The sequence below is a fragment of the Geotrypetes seraphini genome, chromosome 3, assembly GCF_902459505.1.
Source record: "Geotrypetes seraphini chromosome 3, aGeoSer1.1, whole genome shotgun sequence".
Taxonomy (NCBI): Eukaryota; Metazoa; Chordata; class Amphibia; order Gymnophiona; family Dermophiidae; genus Geotrypetes; species Geotrypetes seraphini.
This window is the reverse complement of record NC_047086.1, coordinates 396,374,951-396,401,197: the sequence shown is the minus strand read 5'-3', so window position 1 is coordinate 396,401,197 and position 26,247 is coordinate 396,374,951. Positions and strand designations below refer to the sequence as shown.

The 26,247-nt window shown below is 47.9% G+C and overlaps 1 protein-coding gene across 2 annotated transcripts in view; it reads left to right on the top strand.

Annotated features, from left to right (window-relative positions):
- The window catches only part of DAAM2 (dishevelled associated activator of morphogenesis 2), a 460,184-nt gene that overhangs the window by 297,421 nt on the left and 136,516 nt on the right, over positions 1-26,247 (top strand). Inside the window, exons 12-14 of one of the 2 annotated variants that reach the window (XM_033939628.1) lie at positions 2,135-2,193; positions 11,678-11,862; positions 12,489-12,800. In XM_033939628.1, the coding sequence (XP_033795519.1) occupies positions 2,135-2,193; positions 11,678-11,862; positions 12,489-12,800 (556 nt within the window). Of the gene's footprint in view, positions 1-2,134; positions 2,194-11,677; positions 11,863-12,485; positions 12,801-26,247 lie in introns of both variants that reach the window. The other variant, XM_033939627.1, reaches the window with a different exon arrangement.

Genomic DNA, 26,247 nt, shown 5'->3' with positions numbered 1-26,247 from the left:
CCACTGCCATCCCATTCACCGCCCCGTCACCGTCCCCGCTGCATCCATATAAGCCTTTCCGACTTCATCCCCTTGGCCCAGAATCATTTTCCCTTTCACTGCCTCCTTACAATTGAGCCCGGAACACTAGCGATCGCACGGTCCCCGCAGCCACTACCTGCCTGCCCAATCGATCCTAGTGTTTAGCCAGCTCTCTCCCTTCTCCTCACCTTAGTTTATAGGTTTTCTTTTTCGGCGACCTGCACGCTTTCCCAAAGAGCCGCGCACGCGCGGACCAAGGGAATGAGTAGAGATGGAGAAAAAAATAGGTCCCAGGACAGAGACTTTGGGGAATAGCTCCTCAGTGAGTGCACGTTTCTTTCTATTTAAGCTCACGTTTCATGTGGTCTGGTGTTTGTACACTGGTCCACTGTCATTACATGGGCTTGAATTTAGTTCTTGCCTTTTTCAATCAAGTCTCCAATGAGTAGAAAAACCTTTATGTATATATTTGGATTTAGATCAAGGCAAGTTGCATTTAGGCCAAGTGGCCATCTCCCTTCCCCAGAGGGCTTGCAGTTTTAGGCAGAGGTTGGCCCGCTGGCACATACCTTCTGGCCCACTCCTTAATGGGAATTTTGGCCCCTCAGCTCTGAGGGCTAAAGTAATACATGTTAATAGCGGTTTACACAATAGGTACTTGGCAGACAATATAATAATAACATCGTACATAGTAAAATTCTAAGTAACTAATACTAGCATTAAAATTAATGAATAAGGAAAACACAATATAAACTAAAATAAGTATAGATAAAAAGATTAAAAGTACATTATAACTACATGATAATATGAAAATCAATAATGCATATTTTATTGTTTAAATAAGTGGGTTTTAAGATCTTTTCGAAATTGATGGTAAGGAAGAAATGGAGAAACGAGAAGATTCAAACATGAATTCATGAATCCTGCTTGGAATGCTAAGGTCCTATCCAAAAAAATGTTTGTAACGACCTGCTTTTGCTGAAGGAAAATAAAACCAACCAGATCTACGAATATTTTTCTTAGAAATAAAAAAACTAAAATGAGAAACAAGGGAAGCCAGCGCTAAGCCAAACAAAACTTTAAAAACAAATGCATCCAAATTTAAATAACACTCTAGCCTAGGGGTGTCCAACCGGTGGCCCCCGTGAAGTATTTTGTACGGCCCCAGTCGAGGGCGATGCAGTGTTTTCCTCTGCTGCCCCCTAGTGTTTACCGTCTTGCCGGCTCCCTCCTCTGTCTTGCTGCAGCGTTTGTGCGGCCCCGGAAACATTTTTTTCAGCCAATGCGGCCCAGGGAAGCCAAAAGGTTGGACACCCCTGCTCCAGCCTCAAACGGTAGCCAGTGAAGCTTTTCATAATATACTCGTCAGTGTAGCCCTAACTGACAGACCCCCCAGACCCACTCCTCTAATCACACTTCTGCTTCCTAATGTTTTTTTGCCCATAGCAAGGTTCCATTAGGAATATCTCTCATTAATGCAAGTTAAATTCCATCAGTTTGTACCGGAGGCAACGAAAGGTAGAGAGACTTACCCAAGATCAGCAGAAGCCACAGGGAGGGAGGTGAAATTTGAACCCTGATGTCCTCGGTTCATAGTTAGCGGTTCCTTCATTTTGGCCCAGATTCCATAAAAGATACCTAAAAACAAGGGGGTTTTGACTAATGATAGCTCGCAAGAGACTAACCTGCCAAGACAAGTGCTAAAACCAGGCAGCCACGAGCTCTTGAAGTCTTTTTTCCCCTATGCTAACGAATACGATTCCACACATGCCCATTGATATTTTGGAGGGTTGAATAAATTCAAAACATCCTGCGTTACATTCTCAACAGAAACTCCGCTGCATCCCTAATTCACCTACTGCCTTCAGCATGGTCCGCCTCACCCAGAAATCTCGACAGGATTGCGGCCCTCAAGGAGGGTCTTTGAGATCCCTGCGTTAGACAGATTGTGAGCTGGAACAGAGAGGGAAAAGTGTTTGAGTACCTGAATAAATGCATGTAAACCGTCCTGAGCTCCCCTGGGAGAACGGTATAGAAAATTGAATAAATTAAAAAATTTTAAAAAATATTCTAAGAGCATGATAGTCTTACTAATATGTTTTTTCCCTTTCAGGCTGGTAAATGAGAATGAAGTGAAGCAGTGGAGGGATCAAGCAGAGAAATTCAGGAAAGGTGAGTTTGCTCCATTAGGGTCGCCAAGATGAGGGAGGGGGAGGGGAGTTGCCCTCACCACATACACTGTGACCTGCGGTTCTGATTCCCTTAAGACAAGGAAAAACCACAAGTCCACTCAGGCAGTGGGTAAAATCAGGACTGGGTGAGCCTGACCTGGAGCCCGTGTCGGCTTTGGCGCTTTCCCCCGACATCCCTTCCTAGGCGTGGGTCCTGGAAGTGACGTCAGAGAGAGCGCCGAAGCCAATGTGGGCAGCACATTGGTGGCTGCTCACACTGAAGTTAAAAAGGTACGGGGAGGGGGTGGGGCAGAGAGAAAGAGGGGAGCCGGTCCCCCGAGGAAGACCATGCCTGGGGTGGACTGCCCCCCCCCCATGCTTTCAAGCTAGATACCACTGGCAACTGTGGCTTCTAACCTGTCCATACGTCCCCCATAATCCATGCCCTTCCCTCCCTTCTAAATGCAGTGTAACATTTGCATCATAGATGACTCCGGGCTGGCCTGCCGGGGGGGGGGGGTTATCATTAAAAACTGCCATATCTCCCTCTTTTCTTCCTGTTCTATTTGACCAAAATATATAAAATTGGGGAGTGCAGAAGGTTAATGTGAGAATATATTAAAATATTCTCACAAAGGACCTTACAGAATCCCCTCCCCCTCATTGGCTATCCTTGAGTTACGGGGTTGGGAAGCTAAAGATGCAAGAGGCACCTATAAGCGGAAAGAAACCGTTTTTATCTGTTATTTACCACCTAAAAAACACAGCCAAATTTTTAATTTGCTTTAAGTATACCCTGTTTTCCACAGCTTTTTGGTTTCCTTTCGGGGGGGGGGGGAATATGATGTTTTCTTTGGTTCTTTCTTGTCTGGTCCCTTTTTCTTGCTGGTGGCCATTTGGATGCAGGACTAGACATGTGTTGGAGGCGGAGGGGGGTTTCTATCCTAGTTTGGAACAAGGGGGAAAATTGTTGATGCCTTGACTGTTCCTTTCTGCTTACGCTGTTATTGTTGTTCTCTTGTCATCAATTCAAATGGTTTCAACCTTAAAAGATTCTCACAAATAGGGGTACATTTCTGGGTTCCAGGGCCATCGGCAGGTTTAGAGTTGGTAGGTGGATGACTGAATCTATAGGCCTTTCTTTCACTACTCAGCTCCAGAAGAGCTTCCTCTGGTCATGAATAACTGGTCAAGGTAACTGAGGACTGACAGCCTAAAACAAAATGCTCTGTGCTGTCTTACGTCCTTCCTGTGGAAATACTGTATTAGCTCCTCCTACTTGGCTCCTCCCACCTCTGCAAAATTATGAACACCAGGGGCGCTGCTGTGCTCCTTCCTCACCAGAGCCCCAGGCAGACATTACACGAATACATGATACCGACTCAATAACACAGGACTCGAAAATTTCTTACATACGTATAAAAATATATTTTTAAAATTATATTTAAATTATAGTGAAATGTGGTAACAGCGGGATCTGGATAGTCTCTATTGCTACCCATCAACTCCCTTTTCCCATAACCCACCCCCAAATGAGACCAGCACACTTCATTATGGAATATATAGCCGCAGCTCTTTATTAAATCCACCATAACAATAAATTAACATGAATAACATAAATAACATAACCTCATAAACATATTAACCCTCTATTAACAAACCACATCAGCAAGCTCCTCCCGAGCTACCCCTATGTAATCATTAACCTTTGCCCCCGACCCCGCCACAAACAGCAAGCGTCCGAGGGGTGGCATGACCTCATGCCCCTTTAACCCGGGTCACCTGACCCCAAGGCGCGGCTCCCAGCCGGCCCCCCGCTCATCGCCTGATGAGCCCCAGCACCCAGTAGCTCGGGAGACCCGCCTACCCGAGCTACCAAGGCCACCACCGCGGGAGGGTGGGAGGGAGAAAAACCGCCCTGGAGGACCTGAAAGAACCGAGTCCTCCAGGGTCCCGGTCTACTCGTTCCCTCTGCCCCACCCCTCCAACTCACTTCACCCTATCCTAGCACTGCCTTTTGGCGGTAACCCCTCCCCAATTCCTTTAACTAAGTTTCCCTAACTAACGGTCCAATTCCCCCCCCCCCCCCCCCCCTTGCCTTTCTGGCAACACGAGGCCTCCCAGCCCCGTGTTACCATACGCCCTTCGAGACAAGCTCTCGGGCTCCTTATAACAGCGGGATCTGGATAGTCTCTATTGCTACCCATCAACTCCCTTTTCCCATAACCCACCCCCAAATGAGACCAGCAAACTTCATTATGGAATATATAGCCGCAGCTCTTTATTAAATCCACCATAACAATAAATTAACATGAATAACATAAATAACATAACCTCATAAACATATTAACCCTCTATTAACAAACCACATCAGCAAGCTCCTCCCGAGCTACCCCTATGTAATCATTAACCTTTGCCCCCGACCCCGCCACAAACAGCAAGCGTCCGAGGGGTGGCATGACCTCATGCCCCTTTAACCCGGGTCACCTGACCCCAAGGCGCGGCTCCCAGCCGGCCCCCCGCTCATCGCCTGATGAGCCCCAGCACCCAGTAGCTCGGGAGACCCGCCACAGGCCTGTAACCATACAGGCCCTCCCCCAAAGAAAAAGCTGCGGTTAACATCAGGCGCTAAGGACCCGCTCACAACAAGATGAAAAATCGTTAAGCAAAAGGTCCCAGCCCACCGCCGACAAATGAACCCCATCCCGGTGATATAAACCTGCGCACGTTACATCCACCCAGTCATGCAAAATCTGACAGCCACCATGACTCACCACCCACTTCCCAACCTGTCTATTGAGCTTGGCCAACCCCCTTGTCCAACGCCGCAACTCTAAACGACTAGGGCGCGGAACAATATCCGACCACACAACCAACACCCCCGGGAACCAATCAAGCACCACCCTCAAGTCGTCCTTAATCATATTCACTAAATCCTTCCCTGCACAATTATCCACATCATTACCCCCCAAATGAATCAAAAGAATGTCGGGATGAAGAGGCCGAGACCGCAGATCCTGTAACAAATACAGCAGTTGTCTCCACCGCATCCCTCGCTGTCCCCACCAGGAAACCCGAAGTCCAAGATGAGCAAGACCAAGGTGACGCCCTCCAGGGCGGACGAGCGCACGTTCAGCCGCCCAATGGACAAAAGAATGGCCCACAATCCAGAGGGAGGAAGATCGGCTTCGGGGAGCTGAAAGAAAAACCAAGCAAAATAACACTCAGCATCATATACCCCCTTTTGTAACTCACTATTGAGAACCCCTCCCCGCACCCTGCCCTACCCCAGAGACCCCCCGACGAATATAACCGCGAAATGCATCAGATACCCAACGACCCAATCTCTGAATACCTTCCCCTGACATACCCGCCAAACTAGCACTCGTTGCGGCACCAATCCGGAAGGAGTGAGTCCCGAAGGCACCCGGATTCTCTCCACAACGAACTAAAGCCAAACTCTGAACTGCTCGAAATTGATATCGCGTCAGAGGGGCACCGGACGCGTGAACGAATAATATCTGGGGATCCACTGGACGAATGGCCATATACTCCCGCAATCGCACCACCGGACAGGACAAACAGCCAGTCACTGCATGCAGCACAACCCAGTGACCAAGACCACACTGATCTGTCTTGGAACTCACAACATATAAACGTAACACTGTGTCTTGAAAAATCACGTGCTGCACCAAAAGCCCACGAGACCCAACGGGAGAAGATGGACATACTAACAACTCACCGACCCGCAAAGCCCCAAAAAAAGCAATAGCGAAAGCTGCTCGAAACAAACAAACTTCAAAAGGCGAACTGGCAACCTCCGGTAACGCAGCTAGCAACCGAAGGAGCAATTCGTGAGTAATGGGTAATCGCGAATCCCGGGTACGAGGTAGCACCCGCCCCATGGCTCGCAATAACCTCTGCACCATGAACCCCGAAACCGGACAAACCCAACCCAGGGCCCTGCAGAAAAAGGCAAAACCCGCCAATTGCCCACGTACAACCCCACGAGAAACTTGATCCTGAAAAGCAGACAGCACGAAATCCTCCAACAAGGATTCGGCCACATCTCCCGGGCACCAGCCCCTAGCAGCTAAGAAAGCCGCCACGGACCGAAACCCCGCCGAATAGCGTGCCCAAGTAGAAGGGGCTACCGACAAACGGAGCATCTCCCAGACTCCTTCCCGACCAGGCTCCACAAATGAACAGGGATCGGCAAACCTTCTGCGCGCGCTCCGGGCGCCAGTCGACGAAACTGCAAAAAATTAAAACGAGACAAAGCATCAGCAATGCCATTTTGGAAACCCGGAACATGACGCGCACGAATAAAGAGATTCAGCCGCAGACAACGCAAAACTAACTCTCGCATTAGCGCATTAACAGCCAAACAACGAGCCGCCTGACGATTAACAACCTCCACGACTCCCAGATTGTCACACCAAAAAACCACCCGACGATCATGAAAAATTTCCGACCAAAGCTCAACCGCCACTAACAACGGAAACAATTCCAACAAAGTAATGTTTTTTGTGATGCCCGACCGCACCCATTCGGCCGGCCAACGCTCGGCACACCAATCACCATTAAAGAACAAGCCAAAACCCACACCCCCAGCCGCATCAGAAAAGAGATTCAAGTCAACGCTCGAGACCTCCGGCGCCAACATAGGAACAGTCCCATTAAAATCTTGGAGAAAAACAGACCACATGCGAAGATCAGCCCTCACTCCCGCTGAAAGACGCAGAAAGTGTCTGCTATCTCGAACCCCCGCTGTGGAAGCCGCCAACCTGCGAGAAAAAGCCCTACCCATAGGCAGCACCCTACAAGCAAAATTAAGAGAGCCCAACAAGGATTGAACAGCATGCAACGTAGACTTGGGAGTAGATACCACCTGCTCGATTAGGCTAAGCAACTGACGAACCTTCACCGCAGGAAGGCGAGTAACCATAGCCTCAGAATCCAACTCTATCCCCAAAAACACCAAGGAAGTAACCGGCCCCTCAGATTTCTCAGAAGCTAAAGGAACACCAAAATCGTCCGCCATCCTCTCGAACAACAATTTGAGGCGGGCACAAAATCCAGTACCTCCCGCACCAATAAACAAAAAATCTTCTAAATAATGCACAATGGAATCCACTCCAACTTTCTGAACCAAAACCCAATGCAAGAAAGAACTAAACATCTCAAAATACGCACAAGAAATGGAGCAACCCATGGGCAAACAACGATCGTAAAAATACGAACCCTCAAAACGAAAACCCAACAGCGGGTAGGACCGAGGATGGATAGGCAACAAACGGAAAGCCGATTCGATATCCACCTTCGCCAACTGAGCACCCCGCCCAGCACTAACAATAAGCCGAAGAGCACTATCGAACGACGCATAACGAACTGAACAGAGGTGACGCGGAATGCCATCGTTAACCGACTGCCCTAAGGGCCGAGACAAATTGTGAATTAAACGAAACTGGCCGGGAACCTTCTTAGGTATAACAGCAAGAGGCGAAAGCTGCATCGGCGAAAAAGGAGGCTCCCGAAAGGGGCCTGCAATACGCCCCAAACGAATCTCCTCTGCCAACTTGCCCCAAACCACGCACCGCAGTCGGGAAACCGAGGAAGAATTTTGAACCCGCGCCTCCTGCAACACACCTAAAAAAGGAATCTCAAACCCTCCAGTAAAACCAACTTCCAACATGACAGCCTCCTTTCGACGCCCATAACTCCTCAACCATGGGCGCAAGGCATCAACATGAATCGGGGTAGGCAAAGAGACCACAAAATTACTTTCCCGGTCCAGCAGCTGCCCCCCCAACACGCTTGGGGCATTTAACGGCCGCATGTGGCTGACCGCAACTGGAGCAGGCATGACGAAATTTACAGTCGGGAAAAGGACAGGTGGTTTTATTGAATTTCCAACATACGTCGGCACCTGCTGAGGATGTCCCCCCCGACCCTCCACGAAAGGGCCGCCCACTGCCAACACCCCCTGTGGGGCGAACGGTCGTACCCGATATAGATTTGGAGGCCATATGGGTGAGCCATAAATTAACATCTTGGGTACCCCAAGACATAAAACTATTTTCCTCCATTTTATCTCTAAAAGCCTCGTCGTAATTTAACCAGGCCCAGCCTCCGAAACGTTGATAAGAGTCTAAAATGGAGTCCGCATAAGCCAGCAGCAGGCCGTAATCCGACGGATGAGACCTACCCCAGACACTCGCAAGCCGCAAAAACGCGCGGACCCAGTTAATAATTGAACGAGCTACCGGAAAAGGTTTAAAATCTTTTCTATCCCGTTTTGCCTTCCTACGACTCCGCTTATGAACTCTACCTTCCAAAAGGCGAAAAATATCCAGGCAGGACCGCCTCCGAATCTTCCGCCGCAAATCCCGCGGTACCTTTTCCCACAACTCCGTAAGAGCCACCAACGCCGGAGTACCCCTAACCTCTCCCGTAGTGACCTCCCCACCACCCCCACCTGAAGGACCCGCGGCAGACGACGAGGAAGACGAGTCCTCCGACGAAGAAGACCCGGACGAAGAGGAAGAAGACCCCCTACGGCGATGCCTACGCTTCTTACGCCGCGCCTTACCCCCCCCAGCAACCTGAGCAGGCGCCTTGTTACCCGGAGTAGAAGTTCCCGGAACACCAGCAGTCACTCCAGTGATGTCTCGATCAGCAGTCCCGGCCGCCGCTGGGAAACTGGACACCAACACTGAACCGCCACGAACAGCAACTTCAGGCCTCTCAGACGCACTCGGTGTAGAACCCGTGGCGCCCCCGCCAGCAGCCACAGTAGCTCTCAGCGCCAAGTCCCGCTCAGAAGTGGAACATCCTGGTCTCTCCATCGATCCCGAACTTCCAGCTGCACTCAGGCCCTCCGTCTGAACGACCTGTCCACCAGGAAGGATGCACGAAACCTGCGGAGACCAAGCAGAAAAGGAGGCAGGACCAGGAAAGCAAGCTCCAGGCACACCAACCGGGACCCCCCCAACCCCCTCCAAACCCACCTCCAGGAACCATCCCCCATGCCATGCTCCCTGGAACACCCCCCCCCCAGTGCGAAGCAGACGGCCCCGCACCACTAACAGAAGAGCCGGAACCCCAGGAAACCGGTCCCCAAGTGGACGGCCAGCTTGTAGGATAAAACCCGGACCCTGTCCCAACAGACCCTCCATAGGGGGTATGCAAAAACCCAGGAGCGCTGGACCCCCTCCCCATGGCAAACAACCCAGGAGACCCACCAGGCTCACCACCACCCCCTGTTACGCCCTCTGAGGAAGCCGCCCCATCTCCCACAACCCCTGACAAGGAAGACCCCAAGGCAGACAGCTCGCTGGGGATCTCCCTGGTAGCCGAAACCGCCCGACTAACAGAAGAGCCCGCACCTCCAACCATCTCCCTGCTAACAGGCTGTTCCTCTGACACCCTGGTCAAATTCTCCTCCAGTAAAGAAGCCACGCCCCCCGACGAACTGCGACCGGCCTGAACAGCTCCCCTCCCGCTGCCCGACAACCCTGCCTGCTGACTAACCTTCCCGGCGGTACGTGCCGAAGCGGATCTACTGGTTTTAGCCCCGCTAGCACAAACACGGGCCAAAACCGACAGCGCTTGAATTTTGGAGCGCCGCGTGGGCCGCGAACGCTCCGCAACATGCCCCACACCCACCTGCTCCGATGGCTCCTCAGAGAACGAGTCACCAGCCAGCAAGGACAGCTCTGCCTCATCCACCACCGCCCCAACGCTAACCCGACCGTCCGCAGCCATGGAAACGCAGGAACGCTGGTGAGAGAAAAACCGCCCTGGAGGACCTGAAAGAACCGAGTCCTCCAGGGTCCCGGTCTACTCGTTCCCTCTGCCCCACCCCTCCAACTCACTTCACCCTATCCTAGCACTGCCTTTTGGCGGTAACCCCTCCCCAATTCCTTTAACTAAGTTTCCCTAACTAACGGTCCAATTCCCCCCCCCCCCCCTTGCCTTTCTGGCAACACGAGGCCTCCCAGCCCCGTGTTACCATACGCCCTTCGAGACAAGCTCTCGGGCTCCTTATTGCTGAAGATTATCTCACTGCCCAGCATAAAGATAGGTTGATAATTGTCATTATTATGTTATTGCGGTTTTAAAATTCTTGGAGGTGGTTTTGGGACCGTGATTGTCCCAGTGGCAACCTCTGCTTGGTTCACTTTATCAAAGCACTAAGTTTGTGGGTCTGAACACTTCACATTTCACTATAATTTAAATATAATTTAAAAAAGATATTTTTATACGTATGTAAGAAATTTTCAAATCCTGTGTTATTGAGTTGATTTAACAGAGCCACAGGAAGGGTTCTTGAGTGAACTCCTAGCATATGTATTTGTACTGATATATGATAAACATGAACACAGCACAGACAGATGAAAAGAGTACATATGAGGAGGCAGTTTTCAAAATACACTAGGCCATATCTAAGGTTATTAATCAAGAAAAGCATAATCATTAAAATCAAGTCAAAAGCTAGGGCCTGGGAATGGGGAATGGGGCAGGCCTGAGGACGGAATGGGGCAGGGCCAAGTGCCCTCCTTTACCAGATGCAAAATCTGGTATTCCTACTCTTAGGCATTGGTGGAATAAGGCATTATGACATCACAATTAGAGAATGACACGGTGACAAAATTCATCACCCTTCCCATCCCCACGGATAACCGCGGGAAACCATCTTCATGTTATTCTTTAAGGAGAGAGGGAAGAATCAGAGTATGAATGGCCACAACCACTGACCCGCAAGCTTTGCTTTGAAGAATGCTGGTTTAGAAGGACTGAGGTTGAAACAGACACTACAGAATGACAGTCTCTGGTATCCAGAGCAGATACTGTGATGTCATAATGCCTCATTCCACCAGTGCCTAAGAACCAATCACATCAGTGATGTCACAATGGCTTCATTATCCTTGGCTCACATAAGAATCAGAGTATGAATGGCCACAACCACTGACCCACAAGCTATGCTTTGAAGAATGCTGGGGTAGAAGGACCGAGGTTGAAATAGACACTAGAAAATGACATGGGATTATTTCCCACGGTTATCCGCGGGGACGGGAACGGTAATGAATTTTGTCACCATGTCATTCTCTAATAATCTCAACTCTGGTTACCAGAGACTGAAACTTATCATAGTAAGCGGGGATGTTATTAAAGTGGGCTACTGTTAAGATGAACTATTTTACCATTGACTCTTGATGCTTTAGCATAGATCTTGTTTTATGAAATGCAACCTAGTTACTAATAACTGGGGTTAACCCATCTTAACAGTAGCTCACATTGATAACTTCCACGCTTTGTGTTGTGAATGTACTGAAATCCAGCTGGGTTTGGCGCACATTAGATCCAGGCCAATAGACGTGACCAATACTTTGCTTATGCCTTCCCCCCCACCCCACCCTTCACAGTTCTATGTGGTTGAGAAGTCATGCGATAAGTCATGCTCATTTCTTGATCCTTCTTAGAACACATGGAGCTGACGAGCCGGATGGAGAAAAAAGAGAGGGAGTGCGAGACAAAGACTCAAGAGAAAGAAGACATGATGAAAACCTTGAATAAAATGAAGGACAAGCTACAGAAAGAGTCCATGGAATTGCGCCAAGCCCGGGATCAGATGGGGGAGCTCCTGGCCCAGCTGAGTGATCTCTCGGTATGATCGAGCACGCTTTCTTCCTTCCAGTTCAGATGGTAGAGTACAAGACTTTGCTCTTGTTGAGACATTCAGGAAGGAGTTTGGAATCTATAGTTTCCTCTTTCGGAGCTATATGGAGCTGTAGAAAGTCCTAGATAACAGGGCATTCTATTTTGTTTTAGGGTTGGAAAATTTGCTGGAGCTTCACAGCATGTATTAAATTCCATTTCCGAAAAGTTATATTTCATACTGTACTATGTTGCCAGAAAGTTCTTCCTGACCATTTTATGCCCTTACTTTGAGCTGGGACCTTGAACTAGGCTTGAATTTACCAACAAATTCTGTCATTTTCTGAAATTGTTGATTAAATTAAAAAGGCTGAATTCTGCCCCCTGTGGGCACAAACAAGAGTCTTGAGTTTGCATGGTGTAAGTCATATCTAATTTAAATAAAATAGAGTTAATTGGGCATTTTATTTTTCAGCTCTTAAAGCTGGAGCTGCCTTCTGTTGTGGGGAATGAAGCAGGTCTAGATTTTGCCTTGTCTTAACCAGAATATCTGGACATTTAATTCTTTACGTCCTCATGGAAAGAAGAGCAAAAGAATAATGAAACATTCATCCTCTCTGTTTTCTTTTCCAGCAGGATGGCACCATAAACTTTCCTCTCCCACCCCCTCCCCCTCCTGGCGGGCCCTTTGCTGTGCCGTCCTCTCTGATGGTTGATGACATGCCACCGCCACCTCCACCCCTTCCAATCTCATGCTTTCCTCCTCCTGCTCCTCCGCCGCCACCTCCGGGTGGACCTCCGCCTCCGCCTGGTGCACCGCCATTCTTCAACTTGGGCACGGCAACCCCACCCATGACCACCTTCAGCAGCGGGACAAGCCTAAGGAAAAAATCAATTCCTCAGCCCTCGCACCCTCTGAAATCTTTCAACTGGTCCAAGCTCAATGAGGTAAATGTCTCCAAGTTGTTAACCAAGTGATGCATATCTAAAGAAACGAGGGCTGGGTTAGTCCACTTGGTTATGTAGAAATAAGGGTCAACAACCAATTTGTAGGTGATGGCTTTTTACTGGACATCTTCTTTCTCAAAGGACCCTCGGCCACAAGAGGGCATCCGCTCAAACTCAAAGGGGGGAAATTTAATAGTGACACCAGGAAGTATTTCTTCACGGAAAGAGTGGTAGATCACTGGAACAAGCTTCCAGTGCAGGTGGCCAAGAATAAATGGGACATCTACGTGGGATCCCTACGAAGGTCGAGTTAAGGAACTGGGTCATTAGCATTCAGACTTATTGGGGTTGGCAGACTTGATGGGCTATAGCCCTTTACTGCCGTCATCTTTTTATGTTTCTATGTTTCTAACTTGTCATTTTGACAAGCTTTTGAGAGCTATCCTGATTAACGTGGCAGTTAATATTGGGTTTAAATAGTACAAGCTCATCTATGTTTGAAATTATTAATATGTGAAAAGGGGTGGAGGGATGTACAGAAGCGATGAAATGGTAACACTTTTCATTTCGAAGGTTCTTTATCTGATAATGGGTAAGAAAGCCAAGTTTCAGGATATCCACAATGAATATGCATGAGAAAGATTTACATACCAAAGTGTATGCAAATCAATCTTATGAATATTCATAAGGACAAGTTTCGTGTGTGATCAAACACTTTTTAGATTGACACAAAAGGGACTCCAAAGAGACGTTGATTTTCTCACCCAGATGAAAGGCCCCCTTGACCTGTAAATTATTGCTGTATTATTATTTCCGTCTATGCAGAAAACCTCAAACTAGAGAGCTGCATAGGAATGGAGATTGCAGGAATCCCACGGAACCTGCTGGATTCCTGTGGGTATGGAAGAAGTTCCACGGGCTTCCTGCAGGGATGGATGAAATTGCTGTGGGAATCCCGGGGGAGTGTAGTCATATTTTCGGGGGTGGGTCCTCGGGAGTGGAATAAGCTTCCTGGATATTTACGACAGCAAACATGTTTGAGTAGCTTTAAGAAAATGTTGAAGATCTAGATATGTTAGGATAGCCATACAAATGATAACTCGTAATTGGAAAAACTGTGATTGTCTTAATTTTTCTTTTTGGTGGGCGAGCTTATGTTTAGGCTTTAGGTATGAGAAAATGAATGCTGACATACTAGGGCATTCTAAGATGTTTGGGGTCCATTGACGTCTTTTGTACAATTGTTATAGTTCTTTTATCCTTCTTTTCCTTGGTATAATTCAGACACATCCGGGGGAGGGGGGAGGGATATATCTTTAGTGTGATTCCTTAATGTAATTGTGGGGGGGGGGCTTATATTATTGCATTGCTACTGATTGTATTTAAGTGCTTATCTGTTAGTGTTACTGATATGAATATTGAGTTGCACTTCTTGTTAGTAGGAAAATCAATAAAGATAAAAAAAAGAAAAGAAAATGTTCAAGAAATACCTCTTCTGTAAGATGAAATATGGGACTTGATTTATAGTTTTTTGACATGAGGCCCTGGTAGCCTCTTTGTAATTTTAGGAGGCTTTATCACGGTGATGTTTTATTCATGGTCGATTTGTTGTACTGTATGTGATACTGTTTATGTATGTACTCTATTGTGACCCGCCTTGGGAAAAGCAGGGTATAAATAAATACAAATACAAAAATCTCTGGTGTCTCCAAAATGAGGCTTGGAATGCACTGAGAGGGGCAATTGGGAGCACCAGAATGAGGCTTGGAGCATGAACGTGGAGGGGCATACGTGTGGAGGCTTGGTGCATGGAGTGGAGTAGCCAGTTGGTTAGTGCAACGGCCTGAGACCCTGGGGAACTGGGTTCAAGTTCCACTGCAGCTCCTTGTGACTCTGGACAAGTCACTTAACCCTCCATTAACCCAGATACAAATAAGTACCTGTATATAATATGTAAACCGCTTTGACTGTACCCACAGAAAGGCATTATATCAAGTCCCAACTCCTTTCCCTTTTACATAGAGGCAGTTGGAGTAACATAATATAACATTATAATTATAGACCGCGTTACCAAAACGTTCTACGCGGTTTACAAAAGATTATAAATATTAAACATTAAAGATTTGCATGCTGATGTCTCTCATGAATATTCATTGTGGATACCCTAAAAAACCTGGCTGTCTGGGGAGCTCCCAGGACAGGTTTGGGAACCACTGATTTAGATGGCATTAGATTCCAACTTATATTTTATTTTATTTTTATTTATAATTTTCAATTTACAATTCAAGTATCACTTGTACAGAAAAATAAAGTTAAGCCAATAAAGCACTAATATAAACATTCTACATCCCAAACTTATTACAAAGAAAATCATTATAACTTAACTTCAGCTCTAGTCCACAATAAGGATTCAAGGTATACATAGCGGAAAATTAAGGTTATATTAACAAGCTAAATTGTTATATAAAAGAAAATAGGCCCTTGAGGCTGAGACAGGTTAACAATAGTCAATTATCCTCTTATTCCCCCTTAAACCTGAGGTGCTGTAGGCAAGAATGTTGTCAACTGGCTTGGATCAAAGATGACATATTTTTTTCATACGATATTGTATCACACATTTACAAGGGTGTCGAAGATAAAAAGTCGCCCCCAAAGCTATAACCCCTGGTTTTAAAAGAAGAAATTCACATCTCCTTCTTTGCGTATCTCGAGCCAGATCTGGAAAAATCAATATTTTAAGTCCCATAAATTTCTTATGTCTATTTTTGAAGAAAAGCCTGAGCAACCAGTTTTTATCTGGTGCTAAGGCTGCTGTAATCAAAAGTGTCGCTGGCTTAGCCATTTCTATATCAGAATGTTCCAATATTGCAGTAACATTTAACGGTTGCTGGTCCTTTTCTTGTAAGCGCTGCTGTTCCTCTCTTTTAATAGGTAGGTAATAAGCCTGCGTAAGTGGTGGCAACATATCTTCGTAAATTTCCAATATTTCCATCATATAACGTTTCACCATGTCTCTTGGAGATGTTGTTGCAACCCTCGGAAAGTTAATTAATCTGAGATTATTGTTTCTAGAAGAATTTTCTAAGGATTCCAGCTTCCTTCTCAAATTGGTGTTATCTTTAATTAGTGTTTCTCTAATCTGTTTAGAAACTTTTAACTCCTGGTGGATATTTTCTAAGGAACGTTTAGATTCATCAAATTCAGCTTTTAAATTTCCCACCGTAACCTCTTGAACTTTAAGTCTTTCTTCCAACTGACTCAGTTGGGGTTTCACAGATTATGCCAAATCTGCCACCAGATCCCAAAGGGAATCCAGGGTTACCTCTCTGGGTTTTTCAATATGGAAAACTTTAATGAAATGAGAAATCTCACCAGTTGATGTTCCCTCTTGAGCAGCATTCCTCTGGTTCCAAATTACCCCTTCAGTTGTTAAACTCTCAGTCTCTTCCAAACTCTCCTGTAAACGAGAGTTAGACTCCATTCTCCCTTCTCTGATCTCTGTGGCCTCCAAGGGAGAGCACTGCCCATGCTCCGACAGCACCTCCTCTCGTGGGGAGCTGGTAATCTGAGGTGGAGGGGGACAACTTATATTTTATTTTCTGTAGTACGTGCTTTGAAGTGTTGTATATAATACAGATTTTTAAAAATTGTTTATCCCAGTAAGCTTCCTTTTGCTCATTTGGGCCTCTGACCGAATCGGAACCAGCCCCTATGGTGCCTATGGCTTCATGAACCCTAATTTAGAGATACCCAGAGGGTTCCGCCTACCCTTTCCCCTTTAAGTTATAGAGGGAGGGGCGTGAAGATTAAATAAACACTGTCGTGGCAGGCTTTAGTACAAGGTCACAGAGCATGGCTCCCTTCCGAGCGCAAAGTCTAATTTACAATGATGGATGTACAAGAAATGGGACATAAATCTCTCTCTTCTCTCATCACCTTTCTCCCCTCTCTCCTGAGAAAGGCTGAAAATGCCCCTTCCATAGCCTCCCAAGCCCTGGCTGACCCATAGGATGGAAGCTGAGTCTAGGGGTTGAATCCATATTAGACGGTGACGAAATTCATCACTGTCTCCATCCCCGCAGATAACCATGGGAAGACATCTCCATGTCATTCTTTAAGGAGAGAGGGAAGAATCAGAGTGTGAATGGGCCCAGCCACTGACTCTCAAGCCTTGCATTGAAGAATGCTGGTGTAGAAGGACTGAGGTTGAGAGGGACACTAAAGAGTGACACGGGATGGTTTCCTGTGGTACCGGGACAGATCAAAGGTCCATCAAGCCCAGCATCCTATTTCCAACAGTGGCCAACCCAGGTCCCAAGTACCTGGCAGAAACCCAAAGAGTAGCAACATTCCAGAGCTGCGATTGTGATGTCATAATGTCTCATTCCACCAGTGCCTAAGAGCCAAACTCATCAGTGATGTCACAATAGCTTCATTATCCTATACTTGGCTCATAGAAGAATCAGAGGATGAATGGACACAACCACTGACCCTCAAGTCTTCTATTGAAGAATGCTGGTGTAGGACTGAGGTTGAGAGAGACACTAATGAATGATATGGGATGGTTTCCCGTGGTACTGGGACAGACCAAGAGTCCATCAAGCACAGCATCCTGTTTCCAATAGTAGCCAACCCAGGTCACAAGGCAGAAACCCAAAGAGTAGCAACGTTCCAGAGCTGAGATTGTGATGTCATAATGCCTCATTCCACCAACCTCGTCAGTGATGTCATAATGGCTCGATTTGTGTTATACTTGGCTTACATAAGAACATAATTAGAAAATGACATGGGGACAGTTGTCTGCATCCCCGTGGTTAACCGCAGGAAAACATCACCGTCACATTCTTTAATGAGAGAGGGTAGAATTGGAGTATGAATGGGCCCAGGCACTGACCCTCAAGCCTTGCATTGAAGAATGCTGATGTAGAAGGACTGAGGTTGAGATAAACACTAGAGAATGACAGTTTCTGGTGTCCAGAACAGATATCATGATGTCATAATGCCTCATTCCACCAGTGCTTAATAATAATAATAATAACAGCTTATATACCGCAATACCGTAAAGTTCTATGCGGTTTAAGAGCCAACCTCATCAGTGATGTCTCAATGGTTTGACTGTCCTCTGTATAGCTCATGTAAGAATCAGATGTTATCTGCGGGGATGGGAACAGTGATGAATTCTGACATTGTGTCATTCTCTAATCCATATTTGCCCCATGGCAGCACTGGCATAGGACCATTGGGTTGGTCCATAAATTGTCATCTTCTTTAATATCACATCAGAAGTAACATTTGAGTGGACACTTCCTCACTTTTCATGACTGGCTGGGCTTTGGGCCCAATGCAGCGTTCAAAGCCCTTCATTATGTAGCACTGCTACATGCAGGCAATGCCCACCCATCAGAAGTCATTATTTAATGATGACCCCCCCCCCCATCCTTCCCCAACAGCTAATCTCTTCTGTACACATGCAAGCTCTCACGTCTCTTTTTTAAGTTGTTCACTTTTCCCAGATAGAATGTGTCTGTGTTGAGTTTGGACTAAAGCCTAGCAGTCCACTTTCTTTCAAATTAAACTCACATGGGGGCCTAATCAAGTGTTCCAAACGAGCCTCTTGGGACCTCTGGAATGCAGAAGGAATGCCTTTCTTTTTTTTCTGGTATTTAACTAGGACAGAATGAAATATATGTTGCGCTGCTTGGACTCCGGCCCGGTTTTCTGTCATCTGTCCATTTATTAACAGAGTTTATAGCACACAGAAGAGATAATACAGAGGTGCTGAGCTATCTCTTTCCTGAAGGGAGACTTCAGGCCAGTTCTGGCTGTTTGACACTGTCGCTCCTGATTTCAAGTGGAGGAAGCATGGCTACAAATCCCTCAGTGCATTTGGAAGGAAGGTCAACAGCTAGCATTAATCATACATCTTCCTCTCCTTGCCCACCGTACACTGGCCCCCTTGGACTTCATTTAAATGCACACGGTTGATTCATCTGCTCATTAGGAGCTGCAGCCTAACTGTGAATCAATGTTTGAGTCTCTGGTTTCCTATAACAAAATTTGGGGCATGGGTACTTAGTCCAATCCTCGGGACATACCCAGGTTGTCGGCATACCCGGAATGAATATGCATGAGATAGATTTGGAGGCTGTGCTTGCAAATTCATCTTAACATTCAACAGAACACACCCTACTAGGTCTCGTTAATCATGGAAGGACAACTCTGGATAGTAATCGCGATGTCGTACTCTTTTCTCTCAACATGACTGCTGCTTTTGACCTAGCAGATCACGGTATTCTCCTTGGCCGTTTAAAGGATCTTCAGATGACTGATTTCGCTTACCAGTGGTTCCACTCTTATTTGACAGATCGTTCTTATTCGGCATTTAGTTCAGGTTCTTTCTCATCTCCATGACCACTTCCTTCTCTTGTTCCTCAGGGATCCCGTACTGGACCCTTTTCTCTTTAATATTTTCGTTCTCCCCTCACTCTCTTACTTCAGTCTCGGGTTAACAGACTGGCTAACAACAAACAAGCTACAATTAAATTCAAAGAAAACAGCTGCCATGATTTTCTCTCCTGGGAATCCTCCTTCAAATCCACCACTCTTTACTACGCAAGGAAGTGCTCTTTCCTATTGAACATCAACAAAAATTCTGGGACTAACTCATATCATTTCACTCATCTTTCTAGGGTAATGTCCTCTTCCTTTCCTGCTTTACGATAGCTCCGTTCTGCTTACTCCTTCCTTAACCAGAAAAGTTTGTGCATTCGAATACATTATTTAGTTTTTTTCTAAACTGGATTACTGCAATTCTATTCTGTCTCCCACACGATCAGCTCCAGAGACTTCAACTCGTTCAAAATACTGCTTTACGCCTACTATGCAATAACCCCAAATCCGACCATGTCACTCTCCTAAAAGCTGAACCTATTTTGCCAGTCACTTACAGGATTCCATTTAAGCCTGATATACTCTTGTTTCAGATTCAAAATTCCGGTCTTCCTTCTTTTTTGGTTGCTCTACTAAGTTCTTATACTTCTCAAAGGACACTCGGCTCCATTCAGCGCAATCTATTAATCATGCCATCCTTTAAGCGGGTTATTTCTAGACATCCACAGGAACTCATGTTTTTCTGTGATAGCCCCCAAAATATGGAATTCCCTTCCACTCTACCAAAGATCTCAGCAATCTTATAAAAAAAATTTAATTCTCAGTTAAAAACTTGCTACTTTGCACTGGCTTTCAATTTACTTTGTATTTCCAGAGCAGGAATCATTTCCCCCTATGCAGAGAACCTCCCTTTTTACTATTTGTATTTCTCCTTACCTGCTTACTCTGTTTCTTTGTAGTTCTTTCCTTCCCATTTTTTCTTATGTGCCTGTAAGACCGGTTTGATTTTGTTCGTTTGACTATTGTCGTTTTGGTTACCTTCCCTTAATTTTAAATTGTAAACCACAGAGATTTTACTTTTGTATATATTTGCAGTATATCAAATTAACTAAACGAAATTATTATACACGCAGGTCAGCAGAACAGCAGCATCCGTATTACCAGGACCAGCTCTGGCCTAGGGCGCCAAATGCCCAGGGCCGTGATGTCACTAGCTCATAAGTTAAGCTATCCTGTGGCTACACTTCCCATCTCCTCCCTCTTCTGATGCTGCTTCCCTGTCCTGGCAGGGTACGACTTCACAGGCCAGCTGCCGGATGGAGGGAGGGCCAGTGTCAGAGGAGTGAAATACAGCACTTTTCTCCCTCCCTCCTCTGACGCTACTGTTTGACACTGACACTGCCTATGAAATCGCATCCTGCCAGGACCAGACAGTAGGTTCAGAGGAGGGAACTGGCCCAGAGGCAGGGCATAGGCTGGGGCGCAGTGGTTAAAGCTGCAGCCTCAGCACCCTGGGGTTGTGGATTCAAACCCACACTGCTCCTTGTGACCTTGGGCAAGTCACTTAATCCCCCCATTGCCCCAGGTACATTAGATAGATTGTGAGCCCACCGTGGGCGTGGCAAGGGGGTGACATGCAAAGAATCATCGAAAAAGACAGATATTGCTTTGACCAATTGTGTGAAGCTTGGGAAATGATGTCACACTGTGCTGTGCTGTCATTGCTGTAAAAATGCCTCCAAAGGAACTTAATGTAATTGGCCAAGTTACATCTAGAACACAGGTGTTAAACTCAAGGCCCGCAGGCTGAATCCGGCTTGCCTGGCTGTTTATGCGACCCACGGTATGATCGATGTGGTGTTTTCATTGCCAACCCCGGTATTATCTTCTGGCTGGCTCCCTTCTCGTCACTGGCGCAGTGCACAAAGCCATGGGTGGCAGGTCCTATGCGCGTCCTACGCCTGAACCGGAAGCCTTCTCGTTATTTATGAATCGCAGAAACCTTGCGGTCTTGTACGATTTACAAAAGATAAAACCAGCTCATTAACTGTTAAATTTACAATCAATTTATTAAACAACTAGTCTTATAGCCCGTTACATTAACGGGTGCTAGAATATATGTGTGTGTGTCTGTCTTTATTTTTTTTTTCTCTCTCCTTAGCCGCTTTCTGTATTTCTATCGTTTTTTTGTTTTTTTTCTCCTTGGCTGTCCACTACCACCCCTTGCCTGCTCTCCCTGTCCATTCTCCCTTCCTTTTACCTCCCCTGTGTCCTCCACCACCCCATCACTGCTCACCTTATCCAGCAGAAGCCCTTCTCCCTTTGTTTTACCTCCCCCTGTCCATCATCACCTCCTTCCTGCTCCCCCTGTCTTCATTTTTCTGCCCCCCCTCTCTGTTCCTCAGCACCTGTTCCCCTGTCCATAAACCCCTTTTCTGCCCCTCCATTTCCGTGTGTTGCAGCATTTCCCTCCCACCCCATTTCCCTGTGCAGTATTTTCCTCCCCCCCATACCTTCCTGCTGAACTCCATGGCCTACTTATGTTAACGGCCTGCAGCCGCCGACAGCAGCCGTCGCGGCCGACATCCGCCTGGGGGGGGGGGAGGAAGAGAGAGAGAGAGCTTCGGGCGGCCAGCAGCCGCCGCGGCCGACATCCGCCTCGGGCCGCCGCGGTCGACATCCGCCTGGGGGGGGGGGTAGGAGGAAGATAGAGAGCGAGCTTCGGGCGGCCAGCAGCCGCCGCGGCCGACATCAACTTGTCTTGCCTTATGAGGCCAGACCGTAAGCTGCGCATGCGCACTTCCTATGTGTGCTACAGCTCACGGAAAACGGACGCACGCTTAGGAAGTGCGCATGCGCGGCTTACCGTTTTATTATATTAGATTAAGTTTTCATGAATCTCTTGAGCCGGCCCTGAGGCAGGTGCTTCTACACCAAAACACAGATATGAGTCGGGTCTTTTTTTCAATAAAAACCTTATGCCGGAATTTGTCTGGTCCCCCCTCTACTCTCCTTGTTTTCTTTGCGGTTGCCTAAAATGAGGTGCCATTTTCTAGGATGGTCACGTAATCTTTTTCCCCATCGATACGGAACGAGGGAAGAAACTTTACAAATCCAGCTGAAACTTTGCAAATCCACATTCCCTTCGCTGCTCTGCACAACACAGCTTGGCAGTGTAAATAACCCACGTTACAGATAAAGTGACCTTTTGCAAAGCAAAGCAAGGAATTTATTTTCATTCTAAACTGTTAGTTTGGGACCATAAATATTTTTTTTTTTAGGCAAAGGAATCATTTCTCATAGCATCTGCGGTATCCAGATCTCTTGCTGCGCTTGAGGCCAGAGAATGCTGGGGTGTTTCTGGTCAGTGACCGAGGGGCTTCAAACCAGTTAATCCACAGCAGAGCACAAGAAAAAGTGTCCTGACCTGCATCCCGCCAGCTGTTGATGGGCTGCAGAAGCTTCTGCAGCAGATTTTAAAGAGAAGAACCTGAAATCAGAGCTGACTAAAAGTGAACATGTGTCTGAGCATTATATAAAGCTTTATTGGCTCAAGTTGGGCTATTTACGTCTTTGATTCCTCTATCTTTGAATAATCAGAGATCTTCTGATTCAAGAGACTTTTAGAAATTGAAACTGTCCTTTCCAACTTTAAAAGGAATAAAATCTATTGGTAGTATGGCTCGATCTTTTTCATATACTTTTACAATGATTTGGAATGGAATTCCCTCTTGTGTTAGAACTCTTCTCTCCTTCCAGATTTTGGAACACTGTTGTTCCAACAGTTCTTAGAAAATTGTTCTAAGGAAAATGAGTTATCGTCTCACTAAGATGTCGGAGGAGGATCTTCATTAATAAGTTATTGTCTCTGCAATCAAACTACTTTCACTTCAATTATCGATTTTTAGGTGAACCGAGTCGAGCTCCTTTTGGGGAGTTGACACAGTATGTACATCCAAGATTTAGATTAAATTAGATTAGATCAGAATATAATTTACTGCTACTTATTTATTTGGAAACATAGAAACATAGAAGATGACGGCAGAAAAGGGCCATAGCCCATCAAGTCTGCCCACTCCATTAACCCTCCCCTAACCACTCCTAAGGGGTCGCTCACAGGTGGTATCACCTCTATACTGCCCTCGTAAAGATCCGACGTGGGCATCCCATTTATTCTTAAAATCTTGTATGCTGCTGGCCGCGATCACCTGCTCTGGGAGTTTGTTCCAATGGTCTACCACTCTTTCTGTGAAGAAGTACTTCCTGGTATCCCCATGAAATTTCCCGCCCCTGATTCTTAGCGGATGTCCTCTTGTGGTCGAGGGACCCTTGAGAAAGAAAATGTTGTCTTCCACCTCTATGCGGCCAGTGATGTACTTAAATGTCTCAATCATGTCTCCCCTCTCCCTACGCTCTTCGAGAGAGTATAGCCGCAATCTGTGCAGCCTGTCCTCGTATGAGAAATCCTTAAGCCCCAAGATCATCCTAGTGGCCATGCGCTGAACCGCTGAACTACATAAGTTGACCCCCAAATATTTGGTGGAGAGAATTTCATGCTATGCCACGCTTCCACAGTTGCGTTCTGCTGAACACGGCGATTTTAAGAGGGTTTGGGCTCTTTTAGATGACTATTGTATAATGCACGCTAATTAGCTTGCCTTTCTGGTTTGTACTCCGAATTCATCTACTTTTACAATTTTGGGCTCCTTTTACGAAGCCGCGTTAGCGGCTTTAGCGCATGCTAAACCCGCGCTACGCCTCTAGACTTAACGCCAGCTCAATGCTGGCGTTAGCTTCTAGCGCGGCCGGCAGTTTAGCGCGCGCTCTTACGCCCGTTATACCGCTAACGCGGCTTCGTAAAAGGAGCCCTTTATTGGGAGGAAGGGCTTAAATGTCATTAGATTACGTGTTGTGTTGAATAATTGTATTTTATGAAATTCAATAAAGACATTTAAACTAAATACCAGCAAGACTTAGGGCACCTTTTACTAAGCTGCAATAGCGGCTTTAGTGCGTGCAGAATTGAGCTGGCGTTAGTTCTAGCTGCGTAGCACGGGTTTAGCTAAAATTCTACGTGCGCTAAAAATGCTATCGCAGCTTAGTAAAAGGAGCACTTAAAGGCTGCAAGAGCAGGTGTTTTTTTTCCTGTGCGGGCCAAGCAGAATGGAGCAAACTTCCGAAGTATAAACGGCAGCAAGGGAATTTAAATAAGCTGAAGCGCTTGTTAAAATGCCGCCTTTCTTTGCCAGATGAAGTATGGAAGTTGAAGCTATGCCTCAGAGAGGAAGGTGTCATGATGTCTGGTGTGTAGTATTTATTGCAGAGGTACCGTATTTTCACATAGATAACGCGCACCCGTGTAAAACGCGTACACGGGTATAGCGCACGAAAAACACAAATTTATGTACAGAAATTTTTATATACCGCGCACACCCGTATACCGTGCGTGCTGTCCGACTCTCCCGTCGCTGCCCGACTCTCCTTTCGCCCGCCCCGACTCTGCTCTCCCCCTTGAAGTCCTGTCCCCACCCTGAAAGCCTGATGCCCCCCCCGACGTCCGATTCACCCTCCCCCTGCAGGACCGCTTGCACCCCCACCCCGAAGGACCGCTCGCACGCACCCGCACCCCCATCCCGAAGGACCGCTCACATGCACTCCCACCCGCACCCGCACCCCCACCCTGAAGGACCGCTCGCACCCCCACAGCCTCCCGACCCCCCCCCCCCATCATGTAGAAGCTCCTACCGGTGTCTTGCTGCTTCCTCTTGGCGGTCCCGACTCCCCGACACGATAGGGGCAAGAGGGAGCTCAAGCCCTCTTGCCCCAGCCAACCGCGGCACCCCCGATACGATCGGGGCAAAAGGGAGCTCAAGTCCTCTTGCCCCCCCGACTCCCCGACACGATCGGGATAAAAGGGAGCCCAAGCCCTCTTGCCCCGCCGACTCCCCAGCTCCCCGACAATATCGGGCCAGGATGGAGCCCAAGTCCTCCTGGCCCTGGTGACCCCCCCCCCCCGCTAGTTGTTCGGGCCAGGAGGGAGCCCAAACCCTCCTGGCCACGGCGACCCCCTACCCCCACCCTGCATTACATTACGGGCAGGAGGGATCCCAGGCCCTCCTGCCCTCGACGCAAACCCCCCTTCCCCCAACGACTGCCCCCCCCAGAACCTCTGACCGCCCCCCCAGCCGACCCGCGACCCCCCTGGCCGACCCCCCACGGCACCCCCACCCCTACCCCCCTTCCCCGTACCTTTGTGTAGTTGGCCGGACAGATGGGAGCCAAACCCGCTTGTCCGGCAGGCAGCCAACAACGGAATGAGGCCGGATTGGCCCATCCGTCCCAAATCTCCGCCTATTGGTGGGGCCTAAGGCGCCTGGGCCAATCAGAATAGGCCCGGGAGCCTTAGGTCCCTCCTGGGGGCGGGGCCTTGGGCACATGGTCGGGTTGGGCTCATGTGCCTCAGGCCCCGTCCCCAGGTGGGACCTAAGGCTCCCGGGCCTATTCTGATTGGCCCAGGCGCCTTAGGCCCCACCAGTAGGCGGAGCTTTGGGACGGAAGGGCCAATCCGGCCTCATTCCGTCGTTGGCTGTCTGCCGGACAGGCGAGTTTGACTCCCGTCTGTCATGCCAACTACACAAAGGTACGGGGAAGGGGGGTGGGGGGGGTCGTGGGGGTCGGCCAGGGGGGTCACGGGTCGGCTGGGGGGGGCGGTCGGAGGTTCTTGGGGGGGCGGTCGTTGGGGGGGAGGGGGGTTTGCGTCGAGGGCAGGAGGGTCTGGGATCCCTCCTGCCCGTAATGTAGTGCGGGGTGGGGGAAGGGGGTCGCCGTGGCCAGGAGGGTTTGGGCTCCCTCCTGGCCCGAACAACTAGCGGGGGGGGGGGGTCGCCAGGGCCAGGAGGACTTGGGCTCCCTCCTGGCCCGATATTGTCGGGGAGTTGGGGAGTCGGCAGGGCAAGAGGGCTTGGGCTCCCTTTTGCCCCGATCGTGTCGGGGAGTCGGGGGGGGGGGGCAAGAGGGCTTGAGCTCCCTCTTGCTCTGATCGTGTCGGGTGTCGGGA